Source organism: Lepus europaeus, chromosome 7, assembly GCF_033115175.1.
Source record: "Lepus europaeus isolate LE1 chromosome 7, mLepTim1.pri, whole genome shotgun sequence".
Lineage (NCBI taxonomy): Eukaryota > Metazoa > Chordata > Mammalia > Lagomorpha > Leporidae > Lepus > Lepus europaeus.
In genome coordinates this window covers 42,545,178-42,563,724 of record NC_084833.1, presented here as the reverse complement: position 1 = coordinate 42,563,724, position 18,547 = coordinate 42,545,178, and the positions used below count along the sequence as shown (strand labels likewise).

The 18,547-nt window shown below is 38.8% G+C and overlaps 1 protein-coding gene across 2 annotated transcripts; it reads right to left on the bottom strand.

The window, feature by feature from the left end:
* Window positions 1-1,486: 1,486 nt before the first annotated feature.
* Window positions 1,487-8,270, bottom strand: SVIP (small VCP interacting protein). 2 transcript variants are annotated; one of them, XM_062198063.1, is made up of 5 exons: window positions 8,133-8,199; window positions 7,747-7,896; window positions 6,114-6,164; window positions 5,464-5,577; window positions 1,487-1,608 (listed from the first exon to the last, which is right to left on the bottom strand). In XM_062198063.1, exons 2-5 carry the CDS (start codon window positions 7,831-7,833, stop codon window positions 1,594-1,596), a joined length of 267 nt encoding a protein of 88 aa, XP_062054047.1. In that variant the 5' UTR covers window positions 7,834-7,896; window positions 8,133-8,199; the 3' UTR covers window positions 1,487-1,593. The 2 variants fall into 2 exon arrangements, with proteins under 2 accessions (XP_062054047.1, XP_062054048.1); XM_062198064.1 differs by lacking the exon at window positions 7,747-7,896 and having other exon boundaries at window positions 8,133-8,270.
* Window positions 8,271-18,547: the final 10,277 nt, after the last annotated feature.

Genomic DNA, 18,547 nt, shown 5'->3' with positions numbered 1-18,547 from the left:
TTATAATAAAATAGAAGGGAGGATTTGTTCAGCTCAAGGAAGATACGCCCTGGTTCTAATACACTCATCCATTAATGATCCTTTTTCCTTTCTATCTTGGAAAAATTCATTATTTTGATAAAGTCAGAATTTTTATCACTAAAATGCAGTTCAGTCATTTCATTCCACTAGGTTGTATGAGCAAAATATTACTCATCCTCAAGATAAAGGAAAGGGAACCTGGTAACTATATGTCTTGCCTGGATATTCATAGAATATTTCATAACATAACAAGAAAGTGATTTTTCCATGAGGAGTCAAGAGAACTGTGCTATATTTCAAACTCTTTAAAATTAACATGTATTATGTACTGCAATATATCACAAGCCATGTGGGAGGGATGAATTAGATAGTGGCTCAGTTTCCTTTTTATAAATCAAGTGAGTTGGTCTATTTAACTTACAGCCCCTATTGGCACTTAATATTTACAAGTTCTTATTTAGAGCTCAATACGTGGCCTTACCATTCACATGAGTTAGCAACCATGATAGTTAATCACAATTCTTCTAGTTTAGCTTATTATATATTAAAAGCAAAAATAAAAACTAAAGATGCTGTCATGTTCCTAATAAACAAGATCCAGTTTTTCATTATGCATCATACAGAATTACCTCCTAATTTTTTATGTTTTAAGTACATCTTTTTAAATACAGTACCTATATATTTTTCTTTTATACATTCATGCATGCCTTGGCAATTTCACATCTGTATAAATCTTATAGTTATCCTTTAATAAATACAAAAAATGATTAAAAATTTGACAAATAATCACTCATTATAACCTGTACAGATTCTCTGTTTAACTCAGTTACTATAAAGATCTTTATAGAGCTGAATCTGACATTATACAATAGTATATCACTGCCCTCTGATGGTATCAACTAATATAAATTTTAAATTTAGCAAACAAAAAAGCCTCTTCAATATAATGTAAAACAATATATTAACTTTATAGGCTATAGAAATATAAAATAAATTAGGAGAAATTCAACATTCATCTATAAATATATGTTACTTAGTTACAAAACATAATAACGTTCCTTTTCATAAGCCCTTCAAATGGGTTTTTATGATTTTCCCTGATGATCAGTTTAAAGGCACTAAATTTGTAAGTTTACATAAAATTTTTATATGTAATGGAATAGAAACAGAAATAAGGCTAAGCAGTGCAACTCATACTAGATCCATTTGAAAAGGAAGGAAAATGTAATTGCAAATTTTAATATTATAGTGAATGCAGCATTTTTACAAGCCATATATGCATAGTCAATATTTAAGTGCATGTTGTAACTACTAAAAGCTAGCAAGTCACTCCCTATTTGCAGAAGATCAAATGTGGGAGGGGAGTATATAATGAGAATTCTCGCCATTTTATAAGTGTTAGAATCAAAAATGTTTCAATATAGTCAATATAGATTTGGCACTACATTTAAGGGCACTAACATCACAAAGTCTAAGTCTTCATTTATTCAAAGAGAAGAAATTAAACTGAAGAGTCCACTTGATTGTAGATATTAAGTTACTGACAGTAGATGGTTCCACTCATGGTATGCTTTATGAAACTGTCCACTAGAAGAGATAAAAATAGAGAATAATTTTTATGTAAAGTTACACAACCTTCCAGTGAATAAATAAAAAGAGGAATGTGGCATATAAAAATGCAAAGTGATTTTGTGAATAGCAGCTAATGATAAAATTTTTGTTACAGTCAAAATTGCAATACAAAGAAAATACAAAAAAAAAAAAAGATTGGGGCAGATCAGTGGTTAGCTGCAGGAGCATTCTCTGGGTGATCTTGGACTGACCCAGTTCTCCCCACTTTCCTGCCTGGAGTTCTCGAGAATAGCTGTTGAATATGCTGGGAATGTAACATCCTGGGATGGAAAGGGACCAGCCAGTCCAGCCTGGGCTCTGTGCCAGTTTCCCCCCACATTCCCAAGAAACAGCAGATCAGTCAGTGCTTTAACCCAGACTGTCATGTTGCCCCGGGGTTGTAAAACTCAAAATGGCCTGCTTTCCAAGGGCCATTATCTGCGGTAAAAGTGGGACATAAGCAGTTAAGACCCCTATGCACCTTGGACAGCTTTCCTGAGCCTCAGGACTCCTTCTCACAGAGTCCCAGACTTCTCTGTGCCTTGCTGCCTGCCTGTAAGTAATAAGCCTGCTTCCTGTAACATATAGATTTCTTAAGGTAAGAATTACTTTCTAAAAGATAGTGAGCATTATTATCCAAGCCATTTTTCCTGAGAGGAGGTAGGGCTAATCAGGAAATGAATATGTGGGAAGTATTATGAAAGGGAAAAGTTGGGCCAATATTGTGGCATAGTGGGTAAAAGCCACCGCCTGGGATGCTGGCATCCCATATGGGCTCCAGTTCAAGTCTTTTGATGCAGCCCTCTGCTATGGCCTGGGAAAGTAGCAGAAGATGCAGCAAGCACTTGGGCCCCTGCCCCCGTGTGGGACCAAAGAAGTTCCTGGCTCCTGGTTTCAGACTGGCTCAGTTCTAGCCATGTGGCCATTTGAGGACTGAACCAGCAGATGGAAGATTTTTCTCTCCATCTCTTCCTCTCTGTAACTCTACATCGCAAATAAATAAAGGGAAAGAAATGTTCTCATAGTATAAAGTGCAGTTAGGAAGAATTGTGCTCTTCTATAGGTCGCTCCAAGCCAGTTCATGGAATTGGCCAAATAGCACATCTAAAAGGCCACTAAGCCAGCCAAGAGACTTGAGGATTGTTATTCACAATTTGAATTTTTCTATTATTCATAAAATTCCAAATTCTTTTTTTTTTTTTAATGTCAAGTTCCCCCTGTGGTATGTAGGTGGTCAGTGGGAAAGCAGCATGCTTCTTGGAGCCAGCAAGTTGTTGGTAGGGGTGATTAGGAATATTCCAAAGGAACATGACACAGTGGACAACCATAATGGTTTAGGACAGTGAACCACTCAGTAGAGTATGAGCTGAGAACAGAGTAATGGCCTTGAGAATCACTTTTTGTTAAAGAAGTCAGAGCGATTCCTTAGAATAGCACATAAAGAAAAAGAAAGGAAACAAATTTAACAATGGTACTGGTTTTCACATTGAGCACCTTTGAGGGGATCAGAAGTAATATGGGGGCTAATTTCTTATTAATCTTCAGGCTTCAGTTTATGAAAGCTTAATTAAGAAAACCCCTTTCTAGGGGGCTGGCATTGTGGCATAGCAGGGTCAGCTGCTACCTGTGACATGGGCATCCCACATGTGCGCAAGTTCGAGTCCCAGCTACTCCACTTCTGATCCAACACCATGCTAATATGCCTGGAAAAGCAGCAGAAGATGGCCCAAATACTTGGGCCCTTCGACTATGTGACAAACCCAGAAGAAGCTCTTGACTCTTGGCTGTGGCCTGTCCTAGCCCAGGCTATTGCAGCCATCTGGGAAGTGAACCAGTGAATGGAAGATCTGTTTCTCCCTCTCTCTCTCTGTAACTTTGCTTTTCAAGTAAATAAATAAATCTTAGAAACAAGAAATAAATCCCCTTTCTTTCTTAAGAGTTTTCAAATTGGTATCATATTTATTAGAACATGCAAAAGAAGTTAATTTTGACCATATGTAGATTAAATTACCCTTTTCTTGTAATTTCTATGTGAGTTTAACTTAATACCTCTGCTTCTACTATGAAATAGTATGGAACATCATAAATACTATAGAACATCAGTTCTACTGTCATAATTTAATGTTATTTTTGTTTGTTAGAGAAACCTATTTTCAGTACATTGGAGAAGTAGCTCTTTATCTCAACAGAATAGTGAAAGAATTTATTAGAGTTTTGACCATGTGATTGCCCAACTGTTTTATTTTACAGTAGATCTTTTTCTGAGATTGTATAAAAATATCATAAACAAAATGGTCAGTTGTTTATTTGCCTCAATACTGAGACCAATAATTGTATATATTGTTAAAAGTTTACCAGTTAAGAGTAAAATGGCTTTCTTTTCATTTCCTCCATTAAGTAGAATTAGCTGAAGAAATGTACAGTGGCAAAACACAGATAACTCTTATCTCTATGTACTATCCCTGAGTAGAATGTTCCTAAGTTTCCTTCGCCACAAATTTTGGGTGTGTGTGTGTGTGTGTGTATATAGTTTTGAGAGCAAAACAAACTTGCAAAAACAGCAAATCAACTAAAAAGTGCTCATAAATCATTTAAAAGGTAAATATAAATGACAAATAAAGGACACTGTCCCTTCCACAAACATTTTTTAATTAAGAATAAGGTCTTCTTTGAAAATAATCCAAGACAAACACTTTAAAATTATCTTCCTAGGCTTCACTTGATCTTAGCCAAAAGGCTGAGAAGAAATCCTCTTCCTAGGCTTTAACATGTGAAATGAAACCTTTACTGTGCTGCTAGCAGTAAAGATTCTCTAGCTGAGGACCTTGCCTAACTTGTTCACTATTGCATTCCCAGGGGCTTAGTTCTACTATGGATTCACCCACACCAGTACAGTCAATGGTTTAAATTAACATAAGATTATGATAATGGAAAGATCAAAGATCCCAAATCATTTAGTGAAAAAATCATAAAAAGAATGTATAGTGTAATCCAAATGAATAAAGCTGATGCATAAATGCAGACTAGAAACAATGTCTGTCAAAAAGTCTTTACATTTGGGTGACTGTTACTTCTTTGTATTTTCTACATTGCTTGAATATTCAACATATTTAAGATCAGTAATACAAGTGGCCTTCCAAAAGCTCAGGAAAAACTCATATTATGAAAACCCCTTTCTAGGGGGCTGGCATTGTGGCATAGCAGGGTCAGCTGCTACCTGCGACATGGGCATCCCATATGTGCGCAAGTTCGAGTCCCAGCTACTCCACTTCTGATCCAACACCATGCTAATATGCCTGGAAAAGCAGCAGAAGATGGCCCAAATACTTGGGCCCTTCGACTATGTGACAAACCCAGAAGAAGCTCTTGACTCTTGGCTGTGGCCTGTCCTAGCCCAGGCTATTGCAGCCATCTGGGAAGTGAACCAGTGAATGGAAGATCTGTTTCTCCCTCTCTCTCTCTGTAACTTTGCTTTTCAAGTAAATAAATAAATCTTAGAAACAAGAAATAAATCCCCTTTCAAAATGAGTATGCACCAAAATCAATTTCTCTTTTAACCATTTTCCATGAACTTTTTGAAGTACTCTCATAAGTATAAAAGCATCATTGTAAAGATAATTAGGAAGAACTGTTCTGATGTCAGCAAAAAGGAAAAATCTACTCCTGAGTGCTAAAATAAATTGATATCTCTTCTAATCCATGACACTTGCTTTTAAATTACTTCAAGATGTTTAGATAATGAATTTCAAGAGATAATTATTACATGGATTGCCACTTAACTTTTCAAGAAATGTCCATTAAGTTAAACTTTAAATAAATTTTAAGACTTACTCTAAGGCCACCTTCTGGTGGGGGCCCAGATGTAGCCATTTGCTTTTCTATTTTTTCCTTTTTCTTTCTCTTTTCTTCCACAGATTGAACATCCAGTATTCCCCGGGATGCAGCCTTTAAGAAATTTGATAAAAGATGTAGAAAAACAACAAAAATAAATACCCAGTGTGCAAAAGGAGTTCTTCTCTTTGGTTGGTGGCTTATGCTTTTTAGGTTTTTCTTTGAGGGTGGTGAGTTGGTTTATTTTTAATACCAAAGGATTAGAATATTTCACAACAGCCTTACATAAAACATACTGTCATTTCTTCATTGGGTATTTTGCAACCAACCACACAAAATTTCTTCTAATCTTACTTAATATCTGTCAGTGTTTTACAAGGCACGACAATTTTATTCTAAGGAAATACGTGTTCTTAAAGGAAAATAACATTTTAGAAGCCAGCTAAAAGTTCATATTCACAAATTAAATAATGTAAATATATTAATGCAGTTTATACAAGCATGGAAATCATTTTAAAATGATTACTTTTAACTATATATTTTTAGGATATCACACAATGTACACTAGAGAACATTAATAATAAACATGTATGGAGACTAACGTACAAATTTTAATTGTCTAAGTAGGCATAATTTATGTTTAATCTCACCTCTTTTTGTCTTCTCTCTGCAGCTTCTGCGAGCTTTGCTCTTTTCTCTTCCTAAAGAATATGAATAAAAATCATATTAAAGTAAAAAACAAAGATTATTATAGATAAATTATACCCTTATGTTTTGTGAAAAATATAGTAGTTTATAAAAAAAAAATTAGCACTAGCCCAGGAATGGGCATTGTGGTACAGTGGTTAAGTTGTATATGAGCACCAGTTTGACTCCAGGCAGCTCTAGTTCCAATCCAGCTCCCTTGCTAGCACTCCCAGGAAAGCAGCAGAAGATGGCCCAAGTGCTTGGACCTCAGCACGCAAATGGGAGACCTAATGGAATTCCAGGCTCCTGGCTTCAGTCTTGCCCAGCCCTGGCCATTGTGACCATTTAGGGAGAAAATCTGTGGATGGAAGATCTTTCCATCTCTCTCTCTCTCTCTCTCGCTCTGTCACTCTGTTTTTCAAATAAATAAATCTTAACAAAAAGTACTAACTCAAAATATCCCACAAAGAATGCTACTGTTAGACCATTTATGAAATACTCTCTGAAAGTTAATTCTCCTAAACAATGTATCTTCAATTCAGTACATGCTAAGATAAATATAAGCAGATGGGCTCTATAATAATATAATTGCTTTCTCTTTCTCTCTCTCTTTCTTTCTCTCAACACATAAGAAAATAAGAACAATCCCTTAGGAACCTGTAGTAATAATTCCCTTGTTTTCAATACCAAAATACATACATTCAGCAATTCGGTCAATCTTTATTGACCAGCACCATGCCTCTGAAGCTTTTCTAGGTGTTAGGAATGCAGCAGTTTAAAAAACAACAAAGCAAGCACAACAACAAAAACCTGAGGGCACGCAGATGAATATAATCAAGTAAGAAAATGTGCATGAGGGCTGTGAGGAAACAGAAAGGGTGTCCTGGAGACTAATGGGGGGATGAGTGGGTGGCAGACTGGGGACTATCTTTTATTTAGGTTGCTCAGTTAAAGCTTCACTGATAGAGGAACATCCCAGCAGTGAGCCATGTGGTTATCAAGGGCACAGTATGGTACAGGATAGGCGAGGGTTTAACCAGTATTTTATCAAAACCTGGATAAACAAAAACTTATTTAAATGCAACAGCAGCAACAAAGGCAAACTGAGCTTTCCCACATCAACTTGTGAGTCGTTTCTAGTATTTAGAATCAAACGGCTGAAGAGTTTACATACTTCCCTGGATAACTAATTTTCTCCAACTAATTTCTATCCAGATAGGACAAAAGAGAGGAACTTAGGTCTTCTATGTTATCCACTCCCTGGTAAGCAGTACTAACGTGAAGATACTTTAAACTATACAAAGCTGCAAAAAGTAGAAACCTACTATTTAAAATCTGGTCAGATTTGAATTTCAGATAAAATAGCGAATTATTTCTAGTACATCCGAAATACTGCGCAGAACAAAGCTATATTAAAAATATATCCTTATTTATGTGAAATTTAACTGGGCTCCCGGCATTTGTGTTAAACACGGCAAAATTGTACTATATAAAGTATTTTTAAAAGAGTGACTTAAAAGACTGAGAAATACTGGAAGTGAACGATTCATAAAATATCCAACAAAGTCCCAGAACATAAGGACGTTTACTTAGTACCTTCTTTAAGCAGCTGGTACAGACACATGAAAATGCACATCTGCCAGAACAACGCTTCACTTGGAGAGAAAAGAGCTCTTTCTGCATCCAAACTCCACCTACTACGCCACCAAAGGCGCAGACACGGCACGCTCAGCCTAAGCAGGCGACCTGCAACTCACAATTCCGCCGGCGTCAGCGACAGGTGACAAGGCCTGTGAGGCGACTCGGGACAATGGTCTCGCGGGTAGGACCCTAGCGACCCTTGTTACGCGCCCCTGCGCTTTCGTCTCCAGGGTCCCCAGCCGCCGGCCCCTCGCGCCTCACCACGCGCCCCTCCGGGGGGGAACAGGTGCGCCAGGCGCTGCCCGGATGTCGCAGAGAGCCGGGGACGCTATCCTACTCACCAGGTTCGGCGAGGGAGGCGCTGACTCCCCCGGGCAGGGGAAGCACAGCCCCATCGGTACGACACCACTGGGGGGTCCCCGACCCGGCCCACCCCAGACCCGGCCGCGCGGATTGCGCTGTCAGAAGCGCGTCCCCGGTCTTCGTAGCTCGCCCCGCCCCCGCCCCACCCGGCTCCCAGTGGCTGGACTCGGCTCCGCCCGCGGCAACGCCCCGCCCCTGCCCAGCAGCTCCTCCCCGCCCACCAGTCCTCCCTCGGCCGCTCGGCTCCGCCCGTCTGCGTCAAAGCCCCGCCCCCTGCCCCTGCCTTCCCTCTAGGCCCGCAGCTCAGTTCCGCACCCCGAGGCATCGACTCCTCCCCACCTCCGGCGGCTCCCAACGTCCGGTTCCGCCCAGCGGAGCCTCGGGAGCGCTGGGCCTGCGCACTGAGCCTAGCTGCCCGCAACCACTTGCAGGCAAGGGATGGAAAAGTTTGGCTAGGGTTCTCAAATGCCTTCCTGCTCCCCGTGCCTCCCCGTTGATCGAGGCTTGACGCGACTCTGAGCTGCGACTCTGGACCACGATGGCAAGTTGACGTCAACACCACCGGCTGCCTCTGCCTCTTAGTGACGCACACGTTTTGAATCTCGCCTCAGCGACGCAGCTGTAGCTGAGCTTTCCACTAACTTCCGGTGTTGGAGATTCCCTTAGGCCTCCGAGAGCGATAATAAAGCGGCGACTACACAGAAATAGTTAAGTGATTCTGAAATCTTAATAAACAGAATCACACAGGCATCTGGTTAAACGATACCTTCTGATTTAGTCAGTGTACGGTGGAATCTGAGATTCATTTTTACAGTTGAAGTTATTGATTTCCTCTACGTAAACACTGTTTCATTATTTCCTTCGCTTCTATGTATTGATAAACTTCCAACCATTACAAAAAGATCGAAGGTGAAGCAAGAGTTAACATCTCAGAAACTACTGCTAATGTTTTATATATATTCTTAGCGGTTCATTTTTTATAGATACCTAATTTACACATAGTATCATGTACCTGTTTTAATTCTACAGTTCACAGAGTTTTAACAAATGGTTATTCATGTAGCTGCACACCACATTCAGAGTAGAAGATGGGAGTGAGTGTTTTTGCACATGAGATGCCCACATCCCATGTCACAGTCCTGGTTTCAGATCCAGCTTCCTGCCAGCACACCTGGGAAAGCAGCATGTGGTGCTTGGGTTTCTGCCACCCACTTTGGAATCCAGATGAAGTTCCTGACTCCTGGCTTAGGTAGGTCTCTCTCATCCAGGCTGTTGCAGGCATTTGGGTATTGAACAAGCAGATGGAAACACTTTCTTTCTCTGTCACTGAAACTTTCAAATAAATAAATCTTTTAAAGAAATAGATTTCAAAGATTTCCATTACCCCAGAATATTCTTGTACCCATTTTCACAAATCCGCTGTGTCATACCTTGATCTATGCAACCACTGATTTGATTAAAATCACTAAAGTCTCTTAAAACTTTCACAGAAATAGAATAGGCAACATTTAAGTTTGTATATGGCAGAGTATTTTTGGGATTCTTCTATTGTTACATGAAATAGTGGATGATTCCTTTTCAATATTGAGCATTGCTCCACCATATAGACCTTTCTATGGATAAATGTAAATCTATAAAGAAGAGAAAATGAATGTTCTCCATTGCAAAGAAAGAGACCTACCCCTTCCCTTATCTTTAGTGTTAACTTTAGAAAACTTGAAATTGTAAGTGCTCTGTTTCATTAAGATGTATATAATTATTTTTATTTGACAGGCAGAGTTAGTGAGACAGAGAGAAAGGTCTTCCTTCCGTTGGTTCACCCCCCAAATGGCTGCCACGGCCAGCGCACTGCGCTGATCTGAAGCCAGGAGCCAGGAGCCAGGTGCTTCCTCCTGGTCTCCCATGCGGTTGCAGGGCCCAAGCACTTGGGCCATCCTCCACTGCCTTCCCGGGGCCACAGCAGAGAGCTGGACTGGAAGAGGAGCAACCAGGACTAGAACCCGGTGCCCATATGGGATGCCGGCGCCTCAGGAGGTGGATTAACTAAGTGAGCCACGGTGGAGGCCAAAATTTTTTAAAAGTTAACAGGCCTCTTGCAAGTTTTGCATCTCAGGATATCTTTGGAGGCCTAATAGCTTTCTCCTAGGAACGTAACCATCCAAAAGGGTGGCACCTGGTTCCCTCTCATCTTGAGATTTTAATGGGTAGACATTGAATTTCAAGATGTAGCTTTTTGCTTATCAAACTATAGAAGCTTTTACTCTTCTATTTAGATAAAGTTAATGTGTATGTAATGGATTGCATCTGCAATCTGTTTTATATATATTCTTAGTAGTTAATTGTTTTATAGATACATCCTATAAAATGATCAGTTTTCTGTTTTGGTTACAATCTTTTTATCTCTGAAACAAACTACAGTTGGCTTAATGTTTTTTCAATAATAAAACAACTTCTTCGTTTCTGCCTTTATGGAGAGGTTTTCTGCATTGGCAAGAGATTTTATTTGTGGTTATTATTAAGACACTTTTTATGATTTCCTTATTAATTTGCTTATTGGTGGATATTTGGGGTGTTTCCAAATTTTTGCCGTGGCATCCCACTTCAGAGAGATTGTATTTGAGTCCTGTCTCTGCTACTCATTCCAACTTCCTACTATCACAGACCCTGAAAGAAAGCAGTTGATGGCTGAACAGATTGGGTTTGGGCTATCCACGTAGGAGAACTACAATGAATTCCCAGCTCTCAAGAGTTTGAGGATGGGGCCGACGCCGTGGCGCACTAGGATAATCCTCTGCCTGCAGCGCTGGCAGCCCATATGGGCACCGGGTTCTAGTCCTGGTTGCTCCTCTTCCAGTCCAGCTCTCTCCTGTGGCCCCGGGAAGGCAGTGGAGGATGGCCCAAGTGCTTGGGCCCCTGCACCCGCATGGTAGACCAGGAAGAAGCACCTGGCTCCTGGCTTCGGATCGGCGCAGCGCTGGCTGTAGAGGCTATTTGGGGAGTGAACCAACGGAAGGAAGACCTTTCTCTCTGTCTCTCTCACTGCCTGTAACTCTACCAAATAAATAAATAAATAAAATCTTAAAAAAAAAAGAAAAAGAGTTTGAGGAGTGCACCAGCAGATAGGACCTCTTCTCTCTTGTCACTCTTCCTCTGAAATAAAATAATTGAATGTTTTAATAGAAATTGATATTCTTAATATTTTCTTCCAGTGTTTGGCTTGTCTTAATTCTCTTAAAGACCACTTTTGAATAACGGAAGTTTTAAAATGAAACAAGTATATTTCAAAATTGTTTCTGCAAGAATTTCTGTAAGTACACCATTGTAGATTTATGAACTGTTAGAAAAACAAGGCAAAAAGGAGACAGACTAGGAGCTCAACAGCAAGAACAGGTTTATTTGCAGTCAAACCTGAGAGGGACCTACTATCAGTCAGTGTAGAGAGCATTGTGTTAATACCAACTAGGAATTTAGTCAAGGCTTCCTTTCCATTCTGGGTGGGTGGGCATTAGGCAAGGCTGAGCTGGTGTTTTGGGCTTTTCAAACTTGGCTGACTGACTTCTAAGACAATGGTGGGACTGTAAGATAATGGCGTTCCAACTGTGACTGTAAGACAGCCAAACTCTTGCTCAGGATCCAGCATTAACCATATCCAATTTTATAGTTCTATAATTAGAAATGTGTCACCTATTTTAAATTAATCTTTGTTTATGTGATCTGGTAAAGTTTTTGTCACTGGCCATATTTTCCCAAAAGGATATTGATATATGATGCATTCAAACATCGGTCTTTTCCTGAATTTTGGCATTGTTGCTGAAAATCAATTTCCCAAATATTTATTGGTCTATTTCCCATGCTATGTGGTTATCCTTCTCTATATGTTTCCCCTTATGCCAATTCTACACTGCCTAGATGACTACTGGTATACAGTAATGTTTTAAATTTTTACGTAGCATATATTTTTTAAAGTTATTGGGTTTTCAAAATTATTTAACTGTTCTAAGACTTTTGCATTTCTTTACAAGTTTAAGAATAAGCTTTTCCATTTCCACCTAACATACCTCCCTCCCCACTACACACACACGCACACACGCACACGCACATGCACACACACATACACGCACTACCTGCAGGGATTTTGATTGGAATTGTACTGAATTTGTACAGCAATTTTTGGAGAAGTAACGTCTTCATTATATCAAGGTACTCAGGTCTTTTCTCTCAGCAAAATTTTGCTATTTATTCATCAGGTATTACCTCTATGTATGAAATACCTCTCCCCCACTCCAACATTTCTGACTTTTGCTATTAAATAGAAGTATGATTATAGAATATTGATTATATGCTCTATAAAGTTATTAAATCTATTTATTATAGATTATTATACAATACAGACACTATCAGCTACCCATTTTCAGTGTACTTTTTATTTCTTTTTGTTATTTTATCTACACCAGTTAGGACTTAGGAAAATATTGAAGATATAAAAACAATTTCTTGGCTTAGTAGAAAACCATTATGTCTTTAAACATTGAGTATGATTGTTAGCCAAAGATATTTTATAAATGCCCATTATCATTTTGAGAAAATTCCATTTTACTTGCAATTATTTTTGTCAAGAATCTTTTAAAATGTCATTTCTGCCTCTGTTGATTTGAGAATGTCAAACAATTTTGTACTACTGGCATAAATCTCACTTGGTCATGGTGTATTATTGTTTTTGTTTATTGCTAGCTTCAATTTTATGATAATATTTTGTTAAGAAATGTTTTAATTCATGAAAGTCATTGGTTTGTAATGTTTTTGTTTGGTTTTTAATGTTTTTTAAAAAGATTTATTTGAAAGGCAGAGTTATAGAGAGGCAGAGGCAGAGAGAGAGGTCTTCCATCCTCTAGTTCACTCCCAAATGGCTGCAAAGGCCGGATCTGTGTCGATCCAAAGCCAGGAGCCAAGAGCTTCTTCTAGGTCTTCCACATGGGTGCAGAGGCCTAAAGACTTGGGTCATCTTCTACTGCTTTCCCAGGCCACAGCAGAGAGCTGGATTGGAAGTGGAGCAGCCAGGATTCTAGCTATTGCCTATATAGGATGCTGGCACTACAGGAGGTAGCTTTACCCTCTATGCCACAGCTCTGGCCCCTTTGTATGGTTTTGACATCAGGCTAATGCTAGCTTCTGGGTTAGCTATGCTTTTCATTTTCTGTATTCTTGATGATCTGGCATTTGGGATTCTGTAAACCCAGAAGGACTGCTTCCTCCAGGGTTAATTAGTTCCAGAGATAGTAAACAATTTGCCTAGGAGCAAGCTTTTAATATGCAAACCAGCCACCTTCTTTTCAAGCTCAGGCAGCCTGGGACACTATTGCCCTGCAGGAATCATCTGGGAGTGGGGTACTAACAAGTAGGTACCAAGCCTTGGCCCAGAGCCAGCTGAAATTATTCCAGTTACCCAGTCCTGAACCTATATACATTGCTTAGCTTACCTCTTGAATTCCTTCTCAAGAAAAGCACAATAACATTTCCCATCTACCCGAAGTTCTCTGCCTGTTCATCTTGTCTCTATTCTTGATGGTATTCCCCTCACTATATTTTTCAGTTTTTAGAGCAGACAACTTGAAAGACACATATAGAGTGTATCCCTGGCATAGATTCATTTACTATCCAAGACGATGAAGCTAACTCCCAACTTAGCAAAACTTGGGCAGATTTGCTATCATATTGTTAAATGAGAGTGGAGCTTCCTTAGCTGTGACACAAACCCATTATAGGGATAGTGTCCTTATGTCTTTGAGCACATTATGCATTCCCCTCATGGGGTTTGGAAAGAAAAGGGAAGCAAATGTACAAATATATTTGTTGGCTCCTGATATGTGAATAACAATGTCCTTTGTCTCCACCTAGTAGTCTTCTCTTTTGATAGCATCTATGAAACTATGGCACTTATTATCTCACATATATAATACAACCTTAAGTCTTGCAATTCTTGGCCTAGACCTTCAATTGGAGTGTTTGAGATATATTTAATGCAGCCATTGATTGTTTAGAGGTGAAATTTATGATCATACTATTTGTTTTATTTTCAAAACCATTATTTACTCCTCTTTTTTCCCCCCTCTATCTTCATTTGGCTGAATTTTAGCCATCCCATTTTATGTCCTATTAGCTATGCTTCTTCAGTTGATTTGTGTGTGTGTTTTCTGTAGTATTAAAACATGTATCCAAGTCCACTTTCAAATAATATATTGTTTTAAATATAAAAACCATTCAATTATTCTACTGCAATTAGCTCTCTTGATTTTTATTTTTTTAAGATCTAGTTATTTATTTGAAAGGCAGAGTTAGAGAGAGAAAAGAGGTACGAGAGAAAGAGAGAGATCTTCCATCCGCTGGTTCACTCCCCAAAAGCCCACAACATCAGGTGCTGGGCCAGACCAAAGCCAAGAGCCTGGAACTTTATCTGGGTCTCCCATGTGGGTGCTGGGGTCCAAGTATTTGAAGCATCCTCTGCTGCTTTCCCAGGTGCATTAGCTGGAAGCTGGATCAGAAATGGAGCATCTGGGACTCGAACCAATTCCCATAAGGGTTGCTGGTGTTGCAGGCAGCAGCTTAACCCTTTGCAATGGAGCACCAGCCTCAGTCACTGAATATCATCATCGTATATTTTACTACTTCATGTTATAAATCCCAAACTGTGCCTAAAACAATTGTTTTGTTTTAAGATATTAGAATAAAATGATTTTATTTTATTTTTAAAGATTTATTTATTTATTTTAAAGTCAGTGTTAGAGAGAGAAGGAGAGGCAGAAACAGAGAGAGGTCCTGTGTCCATTGGTTCACTCCCCAATTGGCTGCAACAGCAGGAGCTGTGCCAATCCGAAGCCGGGAGCCAGGAGTTTCTTCCGGGTCTCCCACGTGGGTGCAGGGGTCCAAGGTCTTGAGCCATCTTCTACTGCTTTCCCAGGCCATGGCAGAAAGCTGGATCAGAAGTGGAGCAGCCAGGACTCGACCTAGTGCCCATATGGGATGCTGTCACTGCAGATGGCTGCTGTACCCGCTATATCATGGTGCCAGCCCCCATATTTATGTTTAAACCACATTATTTATAACTCTTATTTCATTTCTATATTTCAGTTAACTTTATTTTGCCCCAATTATGTGTTACATTTTTGTTACTGTTAGCGTGAGTGGTTATTTTTTATTATATTCTAGACACTGTGTATGTTAGGTATATGGGTTGTGTAAATCCTTTAAAGTGCTCACCTTTATTCTTGCAGGCAGTTACTTGTGGATAAGTCTAGCTACAGAAGTACTCCTTACTTGTGGTTTCACTTTCTGCAATTTCATGGTCAACCATAGTTCAATGATATTAATATTTACATGACCATTTTCATAAGAGAGAGACCACATTCACATAATGTTTATTATGGTTATATGGTTATTATTGTTTTCTTTTTAGTTATTGTTTCTAAACTCACTGTGCCTAATTTATAAATTGAGTTCTTTAATAGATATGTATGTAGGTATGGGGAAAAACAATATACATAGGATTTAGTACTGGCTACAGTTTCAGGCATCCCCTGGGGTTGTGGAATATATCCTCGGTGGATAAGAGAGGGCTACTGTATTTCAAATTTGTCTTAAAGCTCCCTTAGGTTGAACTTAAAGTTACATTTATGCTAGGGATAAATTAATTCCATTACTGAAACATGAATTCCCAGTGTATCTACTAAATTATCCTTTTGACCAAAAAAGACTTTGCATGCTGATTGATCAATACTGAAAACACCTACCTATGCAAGAGAGAGTTTTGAGAGCTTTCAGCTTACAGCTAACCAGTTCTTTATGACCTGGCCTTTGGGACAATACAGAGTAAACAGATCTGCTCTTATGATCTTACCTAGTTTCACCATGTGAACATGCAGCTGAACATTCAGTGAAGATTCAGTGCAAGCAAAATGCAAATCTAAAAAAATTCTTTGCCTAGTTCCTTACTCTCTGGAATTTTTCCCAACAACTTCCTGATCCAAGACTCCTTGAATTCTTATCTCTGTTCTTCAACTTATCCTCAAAGTGGAAAAATGTCTTCCTTGCATCATGATCTAGAATACTCCTCCATGCAGTAAATAGGATAACCATAGAAATAAACTTATTTGTTTCTCTTATTGCAAGGAACACATGCATTTTTTACCTTGTTTAATTTCTGGAAAACCATTGTTTTTAATATTGTCCTATTTAGTATTTCCTCACTATAAATAGAATTTTTTTGCTTCAATGATTTCCAATACCTGAATTCCCTTCACTTCTTTGCAAGTTGCATTTTACAGAGTACAAATCAGTCACCATACATCATGTACACATTAATCCAGTACTTGTTAACTATTTGTTTCTTTATTTTTATTTTTATTTTATTTTTTTGACAGGCAGAGTGGACAGTGAGAGAGAGACAGAGAGAAAGGTCTTCCTTTTGCCGTTGGTTCACCCTCCAATGGCCGCCGCGGTAGCGCGCTGCGGCCGGCGCACCGCGCTGATCTGATGGCAGGAGCCAGGTGCTTCTCCTGGTCTCCCATGGGGTGCAGGGCCCAAGGACTTGGGCCATCCTCCACTGCACTCCCTGGCCACAGCAGAGAGCTGGCCTGGAAGAGGGGCAACCGGGACAGGATCGGTGCCCCGACCGGGACTAGAACCCAGTGTGCCGGAGCCGCAAGGCGGAGGATTAGCCTAGTGAGCCGCGGCGCCGGCCCAACTATTTGTTTTAAAAAATAATTGTGATTTCCACTTTCTAGTTAGAAATTACTTAATTAAACAAATATTTTAGAAAAATAGGTATAATTACTCTCATTTATTTCATTCATAAAAATAAAAATTTAATTCAGGATACTCACTCAAATTTTACCTTAATTGGAAATTTTAATTATAGTATGGCTTATTTCAAATATAGACAGATGACATAAGTTTTGATTATATTAAATCGCTTCCAGGACTGATCACTGTTTAAACCTCATCAATTTGTTAAGTCAACAACAGGAGTCACTGTGTACTTACTCCCCATGTAGGATCTCTGTCCTTAATGTGTAGTTCAATGTGAATTAATGATATGACTAGTGCTCAAACAGTATTTGGCAATTTGTGTTCTGTGTGGGGGCAAACTGATGAAATCTTTACTTAATATATACTAAACTGATCTTCTCTATATAAAGATAATCGAAAATGAATCTTGTTGTGAATGGAATGGGAGAGGGAGCAGGAGATGGGAGGGTTGTGGGTGGGTGGGAAGTTATGGGGGGGGGGGAAGCCATTCTAATCCATAAACTGTACTTTGGAAATTTATATCTACTAAATAAAAGTTTAAAAAAAAAATATTTTTCTAGTCTTAAAAAAAAACAACTTTTGTTTAAACACAAGTCATATAGATAGAGTCAATGAAACCTGATTTCCCTCTGTTATTAAACTCTAATATTTGTAAAAAGGTAAATGTGAATATATGATTTTCAAAAGTCTGTAAAGGATGAGCCTATACAAGAATGCTCATTAAGCCCAGGAGTTAAAAAAAAAAAAATTAAATTCCAGTGTCCAACATCGGAGTGCCTGAGTTTAATTCCCGCTTAAGGCTCTGACTCAAACTTCCTGCTAATGCAGACCCTGGTAGGGCAGCAAGGGAAGGCTCAAGTATTCAGGTTCCTGCCCTCCATGTGTGAAACCTAAATTGCATTCCTAGCTCCTGCCTCTAGTCCCGGCAGGACTAGAATCAGCAAATGCAATCTCCCCCTATCCCCTTGTGTCTCTCAAATGAGTGAAAAAAATTTTTTAAAGTTCATGGAAAAAATGGATCTAAAAAAATCAATATTTTGATGAACTTAAAACAATATCCTATTGGTATTCATTATTATATGTTGAAAAGCAACAAATCTCAAATCTACCACTGAAAAGAAAGTGGTGGTGAAATATGGTATTTAATAAGACATCAGAGCCTATAGCTTGTATGTTAAATTTGCTTGAACCATGTTTATTTTGCTGAAATTGCTGAGTAATGCTTTTATTTTTCAAATGAAGTCAAATCATGGCATGCCATTGGATGTTAGAAGGCCACATATTTGGTTTGGTACATGGTTTCTTCCATATAGAGTCCAGCTTTATCAAGACCACTAGACAGGATTAAAATACATAAAGGAAAAGAAAGTCAATAAAATTTATATTGAGAAAACTCAAACTGTTAGTTATCTGGATAAGTCTTGGGGAGAAGACTTTTTATACAAAAATATTTATAAAACTATCTATAGTAATTTGAAGTGTTATTCTAAATTAAAATAGGTTATATTCAGGTAGAAGCCATGTATGAAAAGCATTATTATCAAATAGGTTATAAATCTAGATGTATATGTTATATAATAATTCTCTGTCG

Excerpts from the sequence above, each read along its gene's own strand:
- SVIP (XM_062198063.1), bottom strand. The coding sequence starts at position 7,833 with ATGCAGAAAGAGCTCTTTTCTCTCCAAGTGAAGCGTTGTTCTGGCAGA. Across the intron at positions 6,165-7,746 it reads GTACCAGCTGCTTAAAGAAG|GAAGAGAAAAGAGCAAAGCT; the intron begins GTACTAAGTAAA and ends CATATTCTTTAG. Across the intron at positions 5,578-6,113 it reads CAGAGAGAAGACAAAAAGAG|GCTGCATCCCGGGGAATACT; the intron begins GTGAGATTAAAC and ends AATTTCTTAAAG.